The following is a 14,288-nucleotide window of genomic DNA, read 5'->3' on the forward strand; positions in this document are numbered from 1 at the left end:
GCAGATTCTAACAAATCTTAGATTATAATCTAAGTTATAATCTGGTATTATAATCCACCAGTCTTATGGAAAAACAAAATGTAGAATCTCAAGCCCCATCCAAAAGAGTACATCTGACAAAGGGTCATACCAACCGCAGGAATCCCCAACCCAACTTTCTTCACATTGCACAAAGACATCCTATCATGATAGCCATGTGAGTAATGGGGTCAAGAGGCTTTACCAGAAAACCCAGAGAAGTTGATTACGGAGGATTCTAATCCTACAGGACAGAATCATGAAGAAGGTACGTCTTCACAAAAAGGTGATCCTTCGTTTGTATTTGTTCCCATGCCATATCTGTTTTCAACCCTGGCTTCAAGTACCATGGATGCCTTCTACTGAGGCTGCCAAAATGCTATAAAAGAAATAGCCTTGTTTCATTTTACATATCACAAAAAAGTAGATAGCAATTGTTATTTTGCATCTATTACTTTTATTAGTATTTTATTACTTGTCAGTTTGTCTCTTGGTTTTTGCTTTACTCTATTTGTAAACTGAAAAACAACTGAATGGGAAAAGCCATGCACTTTCATGCCTGTCAGGAGTATATGACAATTAAACAGGTTACCTCACACTCAGAAATCTATATATTTATTTAACTCTTTTGCTTTTAGACTTGATGTTGTTGACAGTGATAATTATATTGTTTTGAAGTGTAAGAACAATATATACACACCTATGCCAATGGATATAAAAAGCAAACAGGATTGAACTTAAAAAAGAAAGAATGATTGGTTTTTGTATAGAGGTCTTTATTGTCAAGGACCAACACCATTAAATAATCACCATTAAAATCTCAGGGAATGAAACTCTAAGCTCTGCCTTCTATCTCTAAAGTCTCCTTCTTCTATGGGGAACAAACCCTGCCAAAGAAGAGCATATTAGCTGTGGGATTGTGCCGAATAAAGAAAAGGAATGGATGATCCACTATAAATGCTTCTATTGACACCAGGCAGTATTCAACAAGACCTGCTGTGGCAGCAGCTGCCTCTGTTCCCTCCTCATTCACTTCCACAAAGGACTTGTGAACAATTTTTGATATGAAAATATCTCTAGATTCTGACATGCCAGACAGATCAGCCTTGCTACTGCTAAAGAGATCCTGCAATCCCAGCCGGCCAAGGTTAGAGTTGAGGATGTAGCTCTCTTCTATCTTGAACTTGGGCAAGTTGACATGGACATCAATCTCTTTCAAGTTCTCATGTTTGGTCCACTCATAAAGTTTTTCCAAAGTTAATTGCTCCTCAATCTGGAATTAATTTAAGGCAGAAAGAAGTTAACTTATTTTTGAAAAGTGTAATATTCAAGTGAACAAATCCACAATTGCCAAAACTAATAGGTTTCCTTCATGTTTTCTACCCAAACAGATTCCACCTGGACTTCATTTTTGTCTGTCATTTGGTAGAATATAGCAGAGCTATTTTCCAGGTCTTTGAGGGTCCAAGGACAAAACCATTTAATTACAGCTCTGTCATCCATTCATCCACCCATCCATTTATCTGTCCATCCATCATCCACCCACCATATATCCACCTTCCATTCATTCATCCATCCCTCTATCAAATTTTCTCTGCCACGCTCACTCACTCCTTCCATTCTGTCTTCTTTCAGCCCATGCATGTATCTATCCTATCATCCACTAAGGATTTTTAAACGTCCACTACACTGAATCACTTAACTGATGGGCTATAAGAGGTCTCATTACCCTGATTGCTTGAATGGTACAAGGGAAATTTTAGATTTTTCTGATTATTCTGAAATTTTCTCAAGTCATAGATAGGGATCTATAAACTCCACTAGAGCTGAAGCACTCTTTAATAACTCCTGGGTAAAAATAAAAAATGGGCAAAATGTATGGGACTTAGTTCATTTAAAGCAAGGATAAGCAGCTGACCTGGGAGCACATACCCTGCAATTCTAGCATTCAGGTACCACTGACAGAGGGCTATAAGCTTTGGCTGCACAGCAAGACCTTGTCCATGGAGTGGAGTAGACTCAACCAGAGCAGGACAGAGTAGAGTGGAATAGAGTAGAAAATAGAATACAATAGGTATGCTAATGACACCAATTTCATAGAATTTTGGTGACCATGGAATAAATTGATATACGCAAAGGGTTTGGCACATAGTAAGCACCATATAAATATCAAGTATTATTGTTGCCTTTTTTGGACCAAAAGATTATGAATAGTGACAATTTCACTCTTGATATTAGAGCTTCATTTAATTACCAGCCAGAAAACACAACTGACAAATGGACCACAGTAGTGCCAGTGCATATGCTGTACATTAGAGTGACAGCAGACTCCTTCTTGATTGCAAATGTAGAGAGAAGGAACAGGAGCTAAGCCACAGAAAAGCCTAGGAGTTTTGAGGGAAAACTGTAATCATAGTTTGTCTACTTCTAATCCTGACAGGAGACACACAATTCCTAAAGATGTAAATCAATTCTCATTATAATTCCTTTAAACATACTTCACTTGACTTTCTGTGAGAGGCCACTTATCATTGTTACCTTCTACTTTTAAATATATGCATGTTACCCATCACAATGCTTCACTGAAGGCAGCAAATATTCTGAGTGTTTACATTTCAGGCCTCTGGGCTGGAAGCATGGCTCAGTGACAGAACACTTGCCTAACATAAGGTACTCAGGCAATGCAAATAATAAATGATGATGATGATAACTATAATAAAAACAATTACTTATAAACATAAGGCCTCACAGCAGTAATTCCTGATGAACAACATTGATAAAAATGGAAGAACACTGGCAAGGAATTTTGGGTAAAGTCTGTGAAAGAGCAAGTGTTTATGGTGCAATGTATATACATAAAATATGAGAACAGTACAGTAAAAAGCAAAACAAAACACAAATCATGACTTTGAGAGCCAGTTACCTTCTGAAGACCCGTGGACTCATCCTCAATGTCTTCGGGCAGCAGGATGACCATGCTCAGTTCTCCACCCTGGTATGGCATCTCAAGCACCTTGCACTTCAGATCAGGAATGTAGCCAAAGGGAAATTTTTCCTTTTGATACATCATCTTTACCATTTTTGTGTCTTTCTGAACAGTTTAAAAAAATCACTCAAATTATTCCCTCTTCTCTTCTAGCAAAAAGAAGAATCTGGGGTCTTGGGGTAGAGGGCACAATAGTAAAGGCTTGGATTACAATAGGAGAGACCCTGTGCTGCAACCCCAGTCCTCCCACACATACAACCAAAAACAGCCCAGGATGATTGTGTCACCTGACCTTGTTCAGTCGGAATGGAGCATCGGTTGTATGCCGTGTCAAGAATTTCTCCTGCCATATTCCCTTGAAGTAGATGGCGTTCACTAGCACAAGTTTGGTTGTGCTATTCACAACACCTCCAGCCAACAGTTCTGGAATTTTCCCTGGAAAGAAAAGCTAAGTTTTTTAAAGATCCATATTGTAATTCCAAATTAAAACTGATAATTTATTATCTAAAATATAGACTTCACCCTTTATTTTGTTTTAAGTCAATGTTCAGATAGGAAAGACACTCTTGTTTCATTTTTATTTTAAGTAAACCAACTTGAAGACACAAAACGCTTGTGCTTGGTATGCTCTGAGGCCTTAAGTTGTATCCCTTGAATCAGAAAAAAAAATTATCATTACAGTAAGTCAAATATCTTCAAAGGATTAAAACAATAAGTTCTTTCATATGTAGAATCAATAGCTATTATTTTATAAATGGCTGGTCTTCAGAGAAAACAAAATTCCTTAATGTAAATGCTTTTGATTACTGGTAAATAATGTTTTCAAATCTGCTAAATAGGAGCCTGCTTATTTGAAAAGGGCTCTGAACGAATATCCAAGAGATAAGAAACCTTATCCAACTCTAAGAATAGTGAAACATAAGCCATTTTCCACACAGTCTGATGCACCGCTGGGAACTAATAGAATTCCAGATAGGATCCCTGAGTGCTGACTCACAAGGTAATAAGATTGAGGAGAGATCCATTACAAAGCTGAATTGAGCCCATAGGGTGAGTCACTCCCTTCCCACTACTTCTGAGTTATTGGACAAAACTACTATGACTGCAACAGTTTCTAAATTCTGACTTCATGGTTCCCTGAGGTTTCATGTCTGATTTCTATCCAGATGAGCACTGAACACTTTTGGACAGGCCTTTTATTCATTTTATTCTGCATTTTAATGTTGGTTTTTAACTTCAAATTGTACTTCAGGGGAACACATAAGTACTCAACTGGTTCCATCAAATCATGTCTGTATTTCTCCATTAATAAATCTCTGACGTCTACATTGTCTCTTTTCTAGGGAACAGCATTTGAGTGTCAGTGCACATCAACCAAGATTTGTAAAGTTATAGGAGGAAGAAAGGAGATACAAATGAGAGAGTGAAGGGGAATGAGAATCTCACATGGCAATGGCTCTGTATGGTTCAGAGGAATCCCCCAAAGACCCCTCTCTTAAAAGTCTGGTCTCTGGTCTGTCCTGCATTGGAAGGCAGAGGAACTTTTTTTTTTTTCGGAGCTGGGCACCGAACCCAGGGCCTTGCGCTTGCTAGGCAAGTGCTCTACCACTGAGCTAAATCCCCAACCCCGGCAGAGGAACTTTTAAAGTGCAGGCCTAGGTAAGAGATCTTTTTTATTTGTTTTTAGTTTGAGACAGGGTCTTGCCATGTGTGTTCAAAGCAACCTTCCTGCCTCAGCCTCCCAAGTGCTGAGATTGTAGGTCTTCATTGTCAAACCTACCTCAGGGGAGAGGTGCTGCTATTGAAAGTGGTTGTGAAATGTTATTGTCCCCTTTCTTTTTATTCATCAGTGAGGTGAACAGGTCCTCTCGGCTATGTTGTCTTAACATCAGGTCCAGTGTTGCCATGGACCAAAAACTTGAGTCCAATAGTTTATAAACCTAACCCTCCACTATGAGTCAAAATCTGCCTTTTCTCTGATTGTGTCAGGGGTGAGCTACAGAAGGGAAACTGAGCCAGCACTGCTCAGCCTCTCACCTTCGGTTTGACCTTTGACCCACTTGTTTATCTCCTTCCTTGCATCCTCAGAGGCATGCTGAAAATCCACTGGGGCCAAATCAGCACCATACATTTTCTGAGTTGAAGCCAAGAACTCCTATTAAAAAAAAAAAGGAGTATCATGAACAACTCTATTACCTACAAAATGTTTCTAAAATCCTGAAGAGAAAATCATAAAGATAGAAAAGCTTCATTAAAACTTAACCTTTGTACTTTTCTATTGCGTTAATATTTACTAATCTAATCATTTTTTAAGGTTACAGTGCAGAAATGGCAAGTATGGCCTTTTATTTAACATTTCCTGTGTTGACACAAAAGTTATTAATTCATTTTTAATCTTACACTAACATTTTCATAAATCAATGTTGAATATACTACTTCAAGTGGCTTTTTAGGACTGTGTGTGTGTAGGTGTGTGTGTGTATGTAGCATATATGTGTACATATGTGTGTATGTAAGTGGGGTATATGTGTGTACATATGTGTATAAGGTTTGCATATCTGTGCAATCATGGAGGCAAGAGAAGATGTCAACTGTCTTACTCTCACTTTCTCCCTTATTCCCTTAAAACAAGGTCTCCCACTGAACCTGCATAGGTTGAATCGTCCACTAGCCCAAGGGGTTCTCAAAGCTCCTTTCTACACAGGGCTGGGATTACAGGGGAGCATGAAGCTAGGCCTGGCATTTTTCATCAGTTCTGGAATCCAAACTCAGCTTCTCATGTTTGCACAGGAAGCTCTCTTCCCCACCCAGCCACGCCTTCAGTCCTTGTTTTTGCTTTGATGAATGCCCCCCACCCCCCAGGAGTATCCTCTCATTAGAAAGACTATGAGAGGAAAGTCCCACATGCATTCTTTGCTGTTTCTATGAATGGCCCACAATATGACTGTGCCTGGAAAAGTCTGTGTCACTTCAGGAAGTTTCAGAATGTAAAGTGCTAGGTACTTACAGGAAGGAAATTGTAGGTTTTCTCTCCATACAGTCTGTTAGCAACTTTCAGTGTATGAGATGCTCCATGCTTTCTCATTTCAGCATTCAGGCTTTGAAAGCGTGAATGAATGTCCTCAACAGAGTCGAAATGAAAAGTCTGAAGGAAAGAAAACATACTTTATCCAATCATTTGTTTTGAAGTTCTGAAGTGATTCTTTTGTGTCTGATTCTACCAAATCATTTTTCCTAATACCGACTATCTCCAGCCTAACATTTTGTTAATATGTCATTGGCAGAACAAAGACCAGAAATGTACAGCTCAGTGAGACATTACAATTAGACATAGCTTCTAAATAATTTTTAATAGTTCCACAAACGTGAGTGGTTAACACACTAAATAATTATATCTGATTTTTTCCATAAACAATTTAAATGGTATGCTCATCTTTATATTCTGTGTCATATACAATTTTGCTAAAACAAAAATTAAAAATCGCAGAAACAAACCATTTACAAGAGACTCAATCCATCTGTGAGACTGAAAAGCTGGAATTACCAAGACCTCTTTCTTTGCTTATCTCACTAAGGTCCACAACTCATTACCTAGAGAAATAACTTCCTTAACTTTATTCTGGTGAGAGTTTACTTCCTTTTCTGTCAGTTGTAGGTCAAGGGGCCTCTTATAGTTGTGTGAGGTCTGGGCTGGTTAGTCACTTCTAGGACACAAAAGACAAAAGGCACACATAGTCTGTGTTACTCTCTGAGCTATGCTTGTTAGATTACACTTGGACTGAAATGGGGAGGGGAAGGTCTTGAGACTATTGTTTTTCCTGAAGCTGTCAGCAGGAAAAGCCTCAACACGGAAGCAGATATAACCCAGAAGCACTAAGCAGCAGGTGCTGAGTAGCCACGCAGGTCAGTTAGGAAACACATTGCCCACTCCTGTCTAGGCTCCCAAAAGTGACAGAAATCCTCTCAGAATTCAGAAACACCAAGAGCAGAGGTCCCCTCCACACCCATTCAAGAAGACTAGGGAGGGGACAAAGGTAACCTGCTGCTTCCAGTGTGGAGTAAGAGGATGCTAGACCTGTTCACCAGGCCACAGCTACTTTCCAATTTCTCCTCCTGCAGAGCCACAGCCAGTCAAATCAGGCCGGGGAGAGGCACATGGGTTAAGCCTGGGAACATAGATAAATGGCTGTCCTTTACCTTGTCTCTACAAACAGGTAGCACCAACCAGCTGCCTGCTGCACATGTTCCCGTATCTATAGGCCTGAAGTTAATACTGTATGTTTTATAAAAGGTTGGCAGCAGGCCCTGTCAAGGTGCTCCCCAGAAGGAATCAGCCATGTGACAGCCCTGAAACAAAAGGGAGTTTATTGAGGGAAGGGAGCCAGGTAGCAGATGGAGTACCTGGAGCAGGGTAGAGGCAGAGAAAGGGGAACAAAGAAGGACAGAAAAAAAGAGGAAAGAGGAAGGGAGAAAGAGAGACTCATTGGAGGGGAAGAGAGACAGAGAGAGAGGGACAGACAGACAGACACACAGAGGGGGGGAGACAGAGACAGAGACAGAGAGACAGAGAAACACAGAGACAGAGAGACACAGAGACAGAGAGACACAGAGACAGAGAGAGCCAAACAGTTCTTACACTAGAGCCAGGCTTTTTTATCTGGCTGTTGCTAAGTAACTGTTGGGCAGAGCCTAGAGGAATTGCTAACAGACACTGTATTACAGGCATGTTTTATAAACAGTGGTGATCATGCAAAAAGAAAAACAGTAAACAGCTAGCCCTGGGGAAGTGCAGGGCTTACAAAATTTCCTCATGGAAATGGGAGCTCAAAGCCCACGGGTATTGTCACTGTCTTTCTTCATGCTGTTTCCCCAAATGAACAGAGATACTGCCCTATGCTCAGTTGAAGCTACTGGCAAAGGAACTGATGGTTCTTGGGGTGTTGGAGGCGGTGTGGGGAACAGGATGGTGGGAGGGGGAGGAGGAGCAGGAAGGAGAGGAGGAGGGGAAAAGGGAAGAGGGAGAGGAGGTTTTCTGAAATTCAACTCTACTATGTTAGCATGGAGATGGGAGGGGGAGCTGGCCAATTTTGCTTCTGCTAACCTTAGAGAGCTGGGTGCACTGCTGCCTTTGGCCCCCAGAAAGACCATGGCCAAGGCAGAAGAAATGCTGAAGGGAGAGAAGATGTTTCCTGTGGGGCTGCTTTCACTCAGGGTGTGGAACAGCTCCAAGGCGAACAGGCTGTTGGCTGAACTCAACTGCTCCATGGTGAAGGCTGCAACAGAGGGGAGATCACCATTGCCAACTGTAACACCACCAATGCCTGCCACGGTTTTGCTACCCACCCTAGGATGTGCAGTTGGTTAATCCTGCTCCCTCCCATTTTCCCAAAAGGCAAGAATATTCCTCCCAGCACACAAAGCTAGGCCTGACTTCAGCAGTGACACAGGACCAGGTCCTAGGGTGTCTTATGGCTCTAACCTTCCAGACAGGTATGTCTGAAGAGAGACTTCTGGTGGCCTTGGCACAGTGCCTGCACTACACAGTCTTCTGTGGAGGCCACATATCTCTCTCCATGTGGGATGTCAAGTTCTAGTTCATCTGGGCAATGAATCCAGAAAACCACATGGATCTATTCTGCTACAAGTAGATTCTGGTAATGATAGCAATGTTATCCTGTTAGTTCTCCACAGATTCAGTTCTCCATGCCTGAGGTCAAGGCTGTAGTCTTAACTGGAGTGGACTATGCAAGTTGGGGAATGCCACTCACTCACCCTAGTCAGCTTGTGGGTGACAGGGAAGAGGACCACTCACTCTCCTGTGTCCCTTTTGCAAACAAGCTGGCCCCTGTAAGCAAGCCCTGCTGGGGGGCCATCTGCTAATCCATCTGGGTCCCAAACTTAAAGCTGCAGTTTGTCCTAGTACAGGGCAACCACAGCTGCTTGCCTGTGGATGTTTATCTACCACACCCATATCATCCAGTCCTCATTGTGGAGGATCTAGGATATCACCAGCTTCCCTCCCAGTCTCCCTGCAGCCAAGATTGAGGCTATGGAACTGCAGGGCACTGTCTTTCCATCAGGGTTCTTAAGGCAAGCTGAGGGGAAAAGCAAAAGCAAAACCATGACTCTGGCCAGTAGCTTGGCTTCGGGTCTAGCTGAGGGACCACATAACCTTTCCTGGTCAAGTGACAAAGCTAGGGTGAAGGTGAGGTATGGGGAAAGCATGCAGGTTCCAGGAGGACATGCAGAAGGGTCTGCCCCCTCTTGCCAGCCACCTCCCTGGGATGCTTACCTCCTGTGTAGCAAGTCTGATGCCACTTGCTGGAGACCTAGAAGAAAGCTCTCAGAGCCGGCTGCAGCCTTTATTCAGAAAGGAGAGTGTCTTACTGGCAAGCCCAAGCTAGAAGGAGAGGCTTTTTCTCCTCCGTTGAGTGCTTTAAAATGAGCTTGTAGGGCTGGCAAAATGAAAGCAGATTGCAAGCATTCCCAAAGGATCCATAAGTTCCTCACTTCCAGGCCTTTCTCTACTTCTCTAAGAAGATTACCTAATCAATTATTTCTTCCACTGTTGTGGAAAGCCCAGAGGAAAAACATTCTCTCTTATAAGCCAAATGGTTCCCTTTCAAATTCTGCTGAAAGACTGCAAAAAAAACCACTAAAGATCCTTGTTGTGAGGCATGTGCATGGGAGGCATGTGAGGCATGTGTAGAAGCGCCTTTATGGCCCCTTAGATAACTTGGCAGAACTTCATTTTCTAGCAAAACCCATGACTGCCTCTCAAATGCGAAGGCTAGCTCAGTCCACAAAACAGTGGAGAGGTCCTCAAGCCACCGGTCTCCACTATTAGACTAAAATTTTGGACAGATTCCCCTCCCCCATTAAACAAAAATTAGAACTGTCCAGCACAGGCCATCATCAACTTGACGGGCTTGGCTTTATTCTCCCTTTAAGGGCCTGGATCTGTAAAGGCATAGAACTTTTTGGTGCTTATTGTCCCTTCAGAAGGACTAAGCAAGAACCGTACTGTTTACTGGTGTTGATGGTGATCATACCATGTGGGTTGGTGTTTGTTGGACCTGGAAAGTTATTAATAATGAAAACAGAGGTGGAAAGGAAGATGGGGAGATGGGTCAGCTGGGTACCTCTTTTACCACCCAAGCATGAAGCATGCAGACCTGAGCTTGGCTCTCTGAGCCCTTGTAATCTTAGTGCTAGTGGTGGGAGACAAGCATCTCCTAAGAAGGGGTCAATGGAAAGCTAGTCTTGCTCACTCAGTGGGCTCCTGGGTCTGTGAGAGACCTTGTCTCAAAAAAATAAGGTGAAGAATGATAGCAGGAGACTCACACTGTTGACTTCTTTATGCACCTGCATACATACACACAAGCAAGGTATACATGCATACCGCTCTCCCCAAAAGAAAAGAGGCACAGTCTTAAAACAAATAAGCAAACAAGTGAGATAAAAGCAGCAAGAGAATACAATTCCCAGCTGCCATAGTTAGTTGGCATGATTTGATCAGATCTGGCAACTTCACTGCTATTTCCAGCAAATTCGGAGAACCCAATGACAGACTAAAATAAAAATCCAAACACTAAAATTTGAGCCATAAAACAAGAAATACACCTCTATAAGAAAGCACTTACCTGGCACAGACATGAGGCTGCAGGTTCCATTCCCAGCACAAGCCAAAAGAAAGAGAAAACAGTGCTCTGAAAAACAATTTTTTTATACTTTCTATTGGTGCTCACCTAAAGGTTAATATAGTTCGATCAAAACTACTTTGAGTGTGTGTGTGTGTGTGTGTGTGTGTGTGTGTGTGTGTGTGTGTGTGTGTTTGTGTGAGTGAAAGACAGAAGGGGTGCAGGGGAGGGAGGGGGAAGGAGACAGAGATGCCCTTTATGCTGGGTTTCAAAGAACTCTCTTGAATTCATGTCTGCTATAATTAGGATATGGTTTGAGCGTGTCTCCTGAACTCATGAGTTGAGGGAGGGAGGGAGAAGAAGGGAGAGAGAGAGAGAGAGATGCCCTTTATGCTGGGTTTCAAAGAAGCAAACGGCTAACTGCTAACTGTGGTACCTATTAGCACACCAAAACGCATGCTGGCTTCTAATATCCATCAGTACCTGTGGCTCTTTTCAGCTCTTCTCACCCTACCCCTGCAGTAAATGTCTCCACTCCAGGGCACTTGCTTCTCTTCTGCCAACTTCTCTTTCCTTTATAACTCTGCCAGTTTTGGCCATTTGCTCTCTTGGCTTTCTTGATTCTCTTAGTTCTTGGTACCTCCTCTTGGCTCTCTCACACACACACACCCCACCCATGGCCCAGTGCAGTCTTCTGGCCATGTTTAGCCTCCATGCAGCATGATCTCATTTTATTCACTTTATTCACCAATCCATCCCAGTAAGGGAAGTCACATTCTGTACAAACTTGACAGCTCTGGTAGTGTTGCCCATTATCAGGAACGATCAGCTGGCCCTGGTGGTACTGGTGGACTGAGTACCTGGCATCCCTTTTTCCAGTAGCCACCCATAGGATTCCTTGAAGGAAGGCATCAGAGGAGGTTTCTTCACCAGGGCAGAGTCAGAGCTCACATCTAGGGCACTGGAAGACTGGAGCTGCAATCAACCCCAAGATGTACCCTCTGAAGGGCAGAGGACAAAGAATGGCTGGTACGCCAAAGCATGGCAGTCAGGCAGCTGTCCTGTCCACCTCTACATCCAGGCTCAGTGCCCCTCAGCACTGCTGCAGGGCCCTCCTTCTGCTGGAAGTGCAGGGTTTGATGTCCATGTGCCCTAGTTGGATGATGTCATCCCTCTAGCAGGTCATTTGATGTCCCATCTTCATTACTGTTGGAACCATGTTCCCTCTTTCAATAAGTCCATTGATCTGAGAGGGTGCAGACTTACCCTGTCTCATGGGAGTGAGTTTATTGTTATGTTGCTTCGGTATGGAAGGATCACTCTTGTTCCCAATGAAGGAAGTAGCCTAGGAGATCTAAACACATACAACATTTTAAGTCTGGTCATGAAGTCCCAATCTCCACACAAGTGACTTGATGATGTCACCATTAAGCAGCAAGTTATTTCCATGGTACTTGTTCCCCCACAGGGATCCACAGACAGTCCATTCATTCAGCTGCCACTCTGACCAGGCGTACAGACTGTTGGCAATGCCACCATGGTCAATAAAAAATGTACCTGGACATGGTGACAGAGGTGGCCAGCATGACCCTCATGATGCATCGCCTATTGGGTGTATTATATCCAATCTAGGTCAGAAGACAGCCATAGAGTGTCCAGAGGGCAGCCATGTTCAGAGCCATCAGTGGCCACACCTTTGAATCCTGGACCCTGAGCCACAGTGAGCCAGAGCATCCACTAGAGGTCACTCTTGTGACTTGCTGGTAAGCTAGACATTAGCCTGTAGAGCCTGCTAATCCCTTGATGTGTTGCCTGGGCCCAAGTTTACTGTATCATTTCATTCAGCAACTGAATTCTGTTGTGCTTGTCTATTCAAGCTAATTGTGTTGAATATCAAAGTACCCATGTCTTGGAGGATTATAAACAATAAAAATTTGTCTCGAGGCTCTGAATGCTGGAAAGTTCAAGGTCAAGTTGCCAACAGGTTTGCTGTCTGCTTTCAATGAAGATAGTAAAATGGTTCAACTGGTCAAGGTACTGGCCACTAAATCTGAAGACCCAATTTGATGCTTGGAAACCACCCAGTAGAAAAAAGACTAAGCCTGAAAGTTGTCCTCTCACCTCTGTACATGTGCTACAGCATGAATACTTATGGCTGGGCACACACACACAAATTAAAACAAAATATTTCCTCAAAGATGGAAAGTGGAATCAAATAAGGTCTAAGTATCTCTTTCATAAGGTCTCAATCCCACTCACAAGGGACTGTTTTAACACTGTTAGATAGAGAACTTTCATATGAAATTTAGGAAGAAGACATTCAAACCTCAGTATCTCACCTATCAGCCCTGCTCTCCTCGAACTCACGCCTGCTATAGTTAGGATATGGTTTGAGCGTGTTCCCTGAACTCACGAGTTGAATATAATGCCCATTGTGAGGTATCAGAAGATAGGAACTTCGTGTATAATGTTTGAGAGGTGGGGACTTTGAGACGTGATTAAGATTACACAGGGTTCTCAGAGTGTGGACCCCTAACTGAATACGAGACTATCATCCTTGTCATCACTAGGTGGCATGCACGGCCCAGCTCTTATGGCTGTGACGCCAGTGCTTGTGGCTTTCCCAGGTTGTTGCTGTACTTCATCTTTTAGCTCCTGAGCTCTGAAAAATGAGAGGAGGCCCTGCCTTCAGCTCCGAGAAATATTGTCCTGGAGGAGACTCAGCAGTGGCACAAAACCTGGTTCCAATGGACATAGCCTCTTGATGGCTCCTCTTCTGCATCCATTTTATAAGACAGAGAGAGGCCAGAAGAGATCCACATGTGTTTTTCTGTTTGTTTGTTTGGTTGGTTGGTTGGTTGTTTGGTTGGTTGGTTGGTTTTGATTTTTTTCTGTGATGCCTCACACTTCCTGGGAAGGCCATTTCAGATGCCCAGCTGTGAACCTGGAGAACTCATAGTTATCCAACCACAAGTATTTTATTGTAATAATATAAACAGACATAACCCTTTTAGCATATAGTTTATATTCATTCCATGTCACTCAACTTTATTCTAGTAGTACAAAAATCAGATGTGAAGTTCAAAATATTATTCTTATGAGCCTGTGAAGTCGGACGGTCTAGTTTCTCCCAAAATAAAACAGGTTCAATTTAAGACAGAAGTTCATTTTTAAAAATCAGCGACAGGCAAGGAAAAAGCGGTGGGTCCTACAAACTTCCAAAGTTCAGCATTACAAGAACTATGACAACTTGAGGCTTGAGAATACCCACCTCACACCTCTCTGGCCCACCTCCTGGACATACACCTCAGGGAGGGCAGAGTAGTTGGTCGTTCAGGACTGTGGGGGTCCTCATCCCCATGACTACTAGGTGTCATGCACCCAGCAGTTCTTACAGGCTGAGTCCAGTGTTGTGGCTTTCCTAGGTTGTAGCTGGATTTAATGATCCTCCCACCCCCAACACACACACACACACACACACACACACACACACACACACACACACACACACACACACATTTCTTGCTCAGGATTCTTAGAAGAAGAATTAGTTTTAGTTCCTCAAAACACCTTCCTGGTGGGAACTTTGCAGTGACACAACCCCTGGCTCCAGTAGCAATCGTTCTGTGGTGAAACCCAGGAGA

General features: G+C 43.0%; 1 protein-coding gene across 2 annotated transcripts; it reads right to left on the reverse strand.

Moving 5' to 3' along the window:
- Positions 1-452: 452 nt before the first annotated feature.
- On the reverse strand, positions 453-9,692 carry Serpinb1b (serine (or cysteine) peptidase inhibitor, clade B, member 1b). Of its 2 annotated transcripts, XM_039096351.2 has the most exons (7): positions 9,297-9,692; positions 8,106-8,277; positions 6,012-6,149; positions 5,042-5,159; positions 3,297-3,439; positions 2,942-3,109; positions 453-1,291 (listed from the first exon to the last, which is right to left on the reverse strand). In XM_039096351.2, exons 3-7 carry the CDS (start codon positions 6,087-6,089, stop codon positions 890-892), a joined length of 909 nt encoding a protein of 302 aa, XP_038952279.1. In that variant the 5' UTR covers positions 6,090-6,149; positions 8,106-8,277; positions 9,297-9,692; the 3' UTR covers positions 453-889. The 2 variants fall into 2 exon arrangements, with proteins under 2 accessions (XP_038952279.1, XP_038952280.1); XM_039096352.2 differs by lacking the exon at positions 9,297-9,692 and having other exon boundaries at positions 459-1,291; positions 8,096-8,269.
- Positions 9,693-14,288: the final 4,596 nt, after the last annotated feature.

The sequence above is a fragment of the Rattus norvegicus genome, chromosome 17 (assembly GCF_036323735.1).
Source record: "Rattus norvegicus strain BN/NHsdMcwi chromosome 17, GRCr8, whole genome shotgun sequence".
Lineage (NCBI taxonomy): Eukaryota > Metazoa > Chordata > Mammalia > Rodentia > Muridae > Rattus > Rattus norvegicus.

Bases quoted from the DNA above. Each gene is read 5' to 3' on its own strand.
- Serpinb1b (XM_039096352.2), bottom strand. From the start codon at position 8,269: ATGGAGCAGTTGAGTTCAGCCAACAGCCTGTTCGCCTTGGAGCTGTTC. The intron at 6,150-8,095 runs GCAAAATTGGCC...TCTTTCCTTCAG, and splicing joins GCTCTCTAAGGTTAGCAGAA to ACTTTTCATTTCGACTCTGT. The intron at 1,292-2,941 runs GTAACTGGCTCT...AATTAATTCCAG, and splicing joins AGTCCACGGGTCTTCAGAAG to ATTGAGGAGCAATTAACTTT.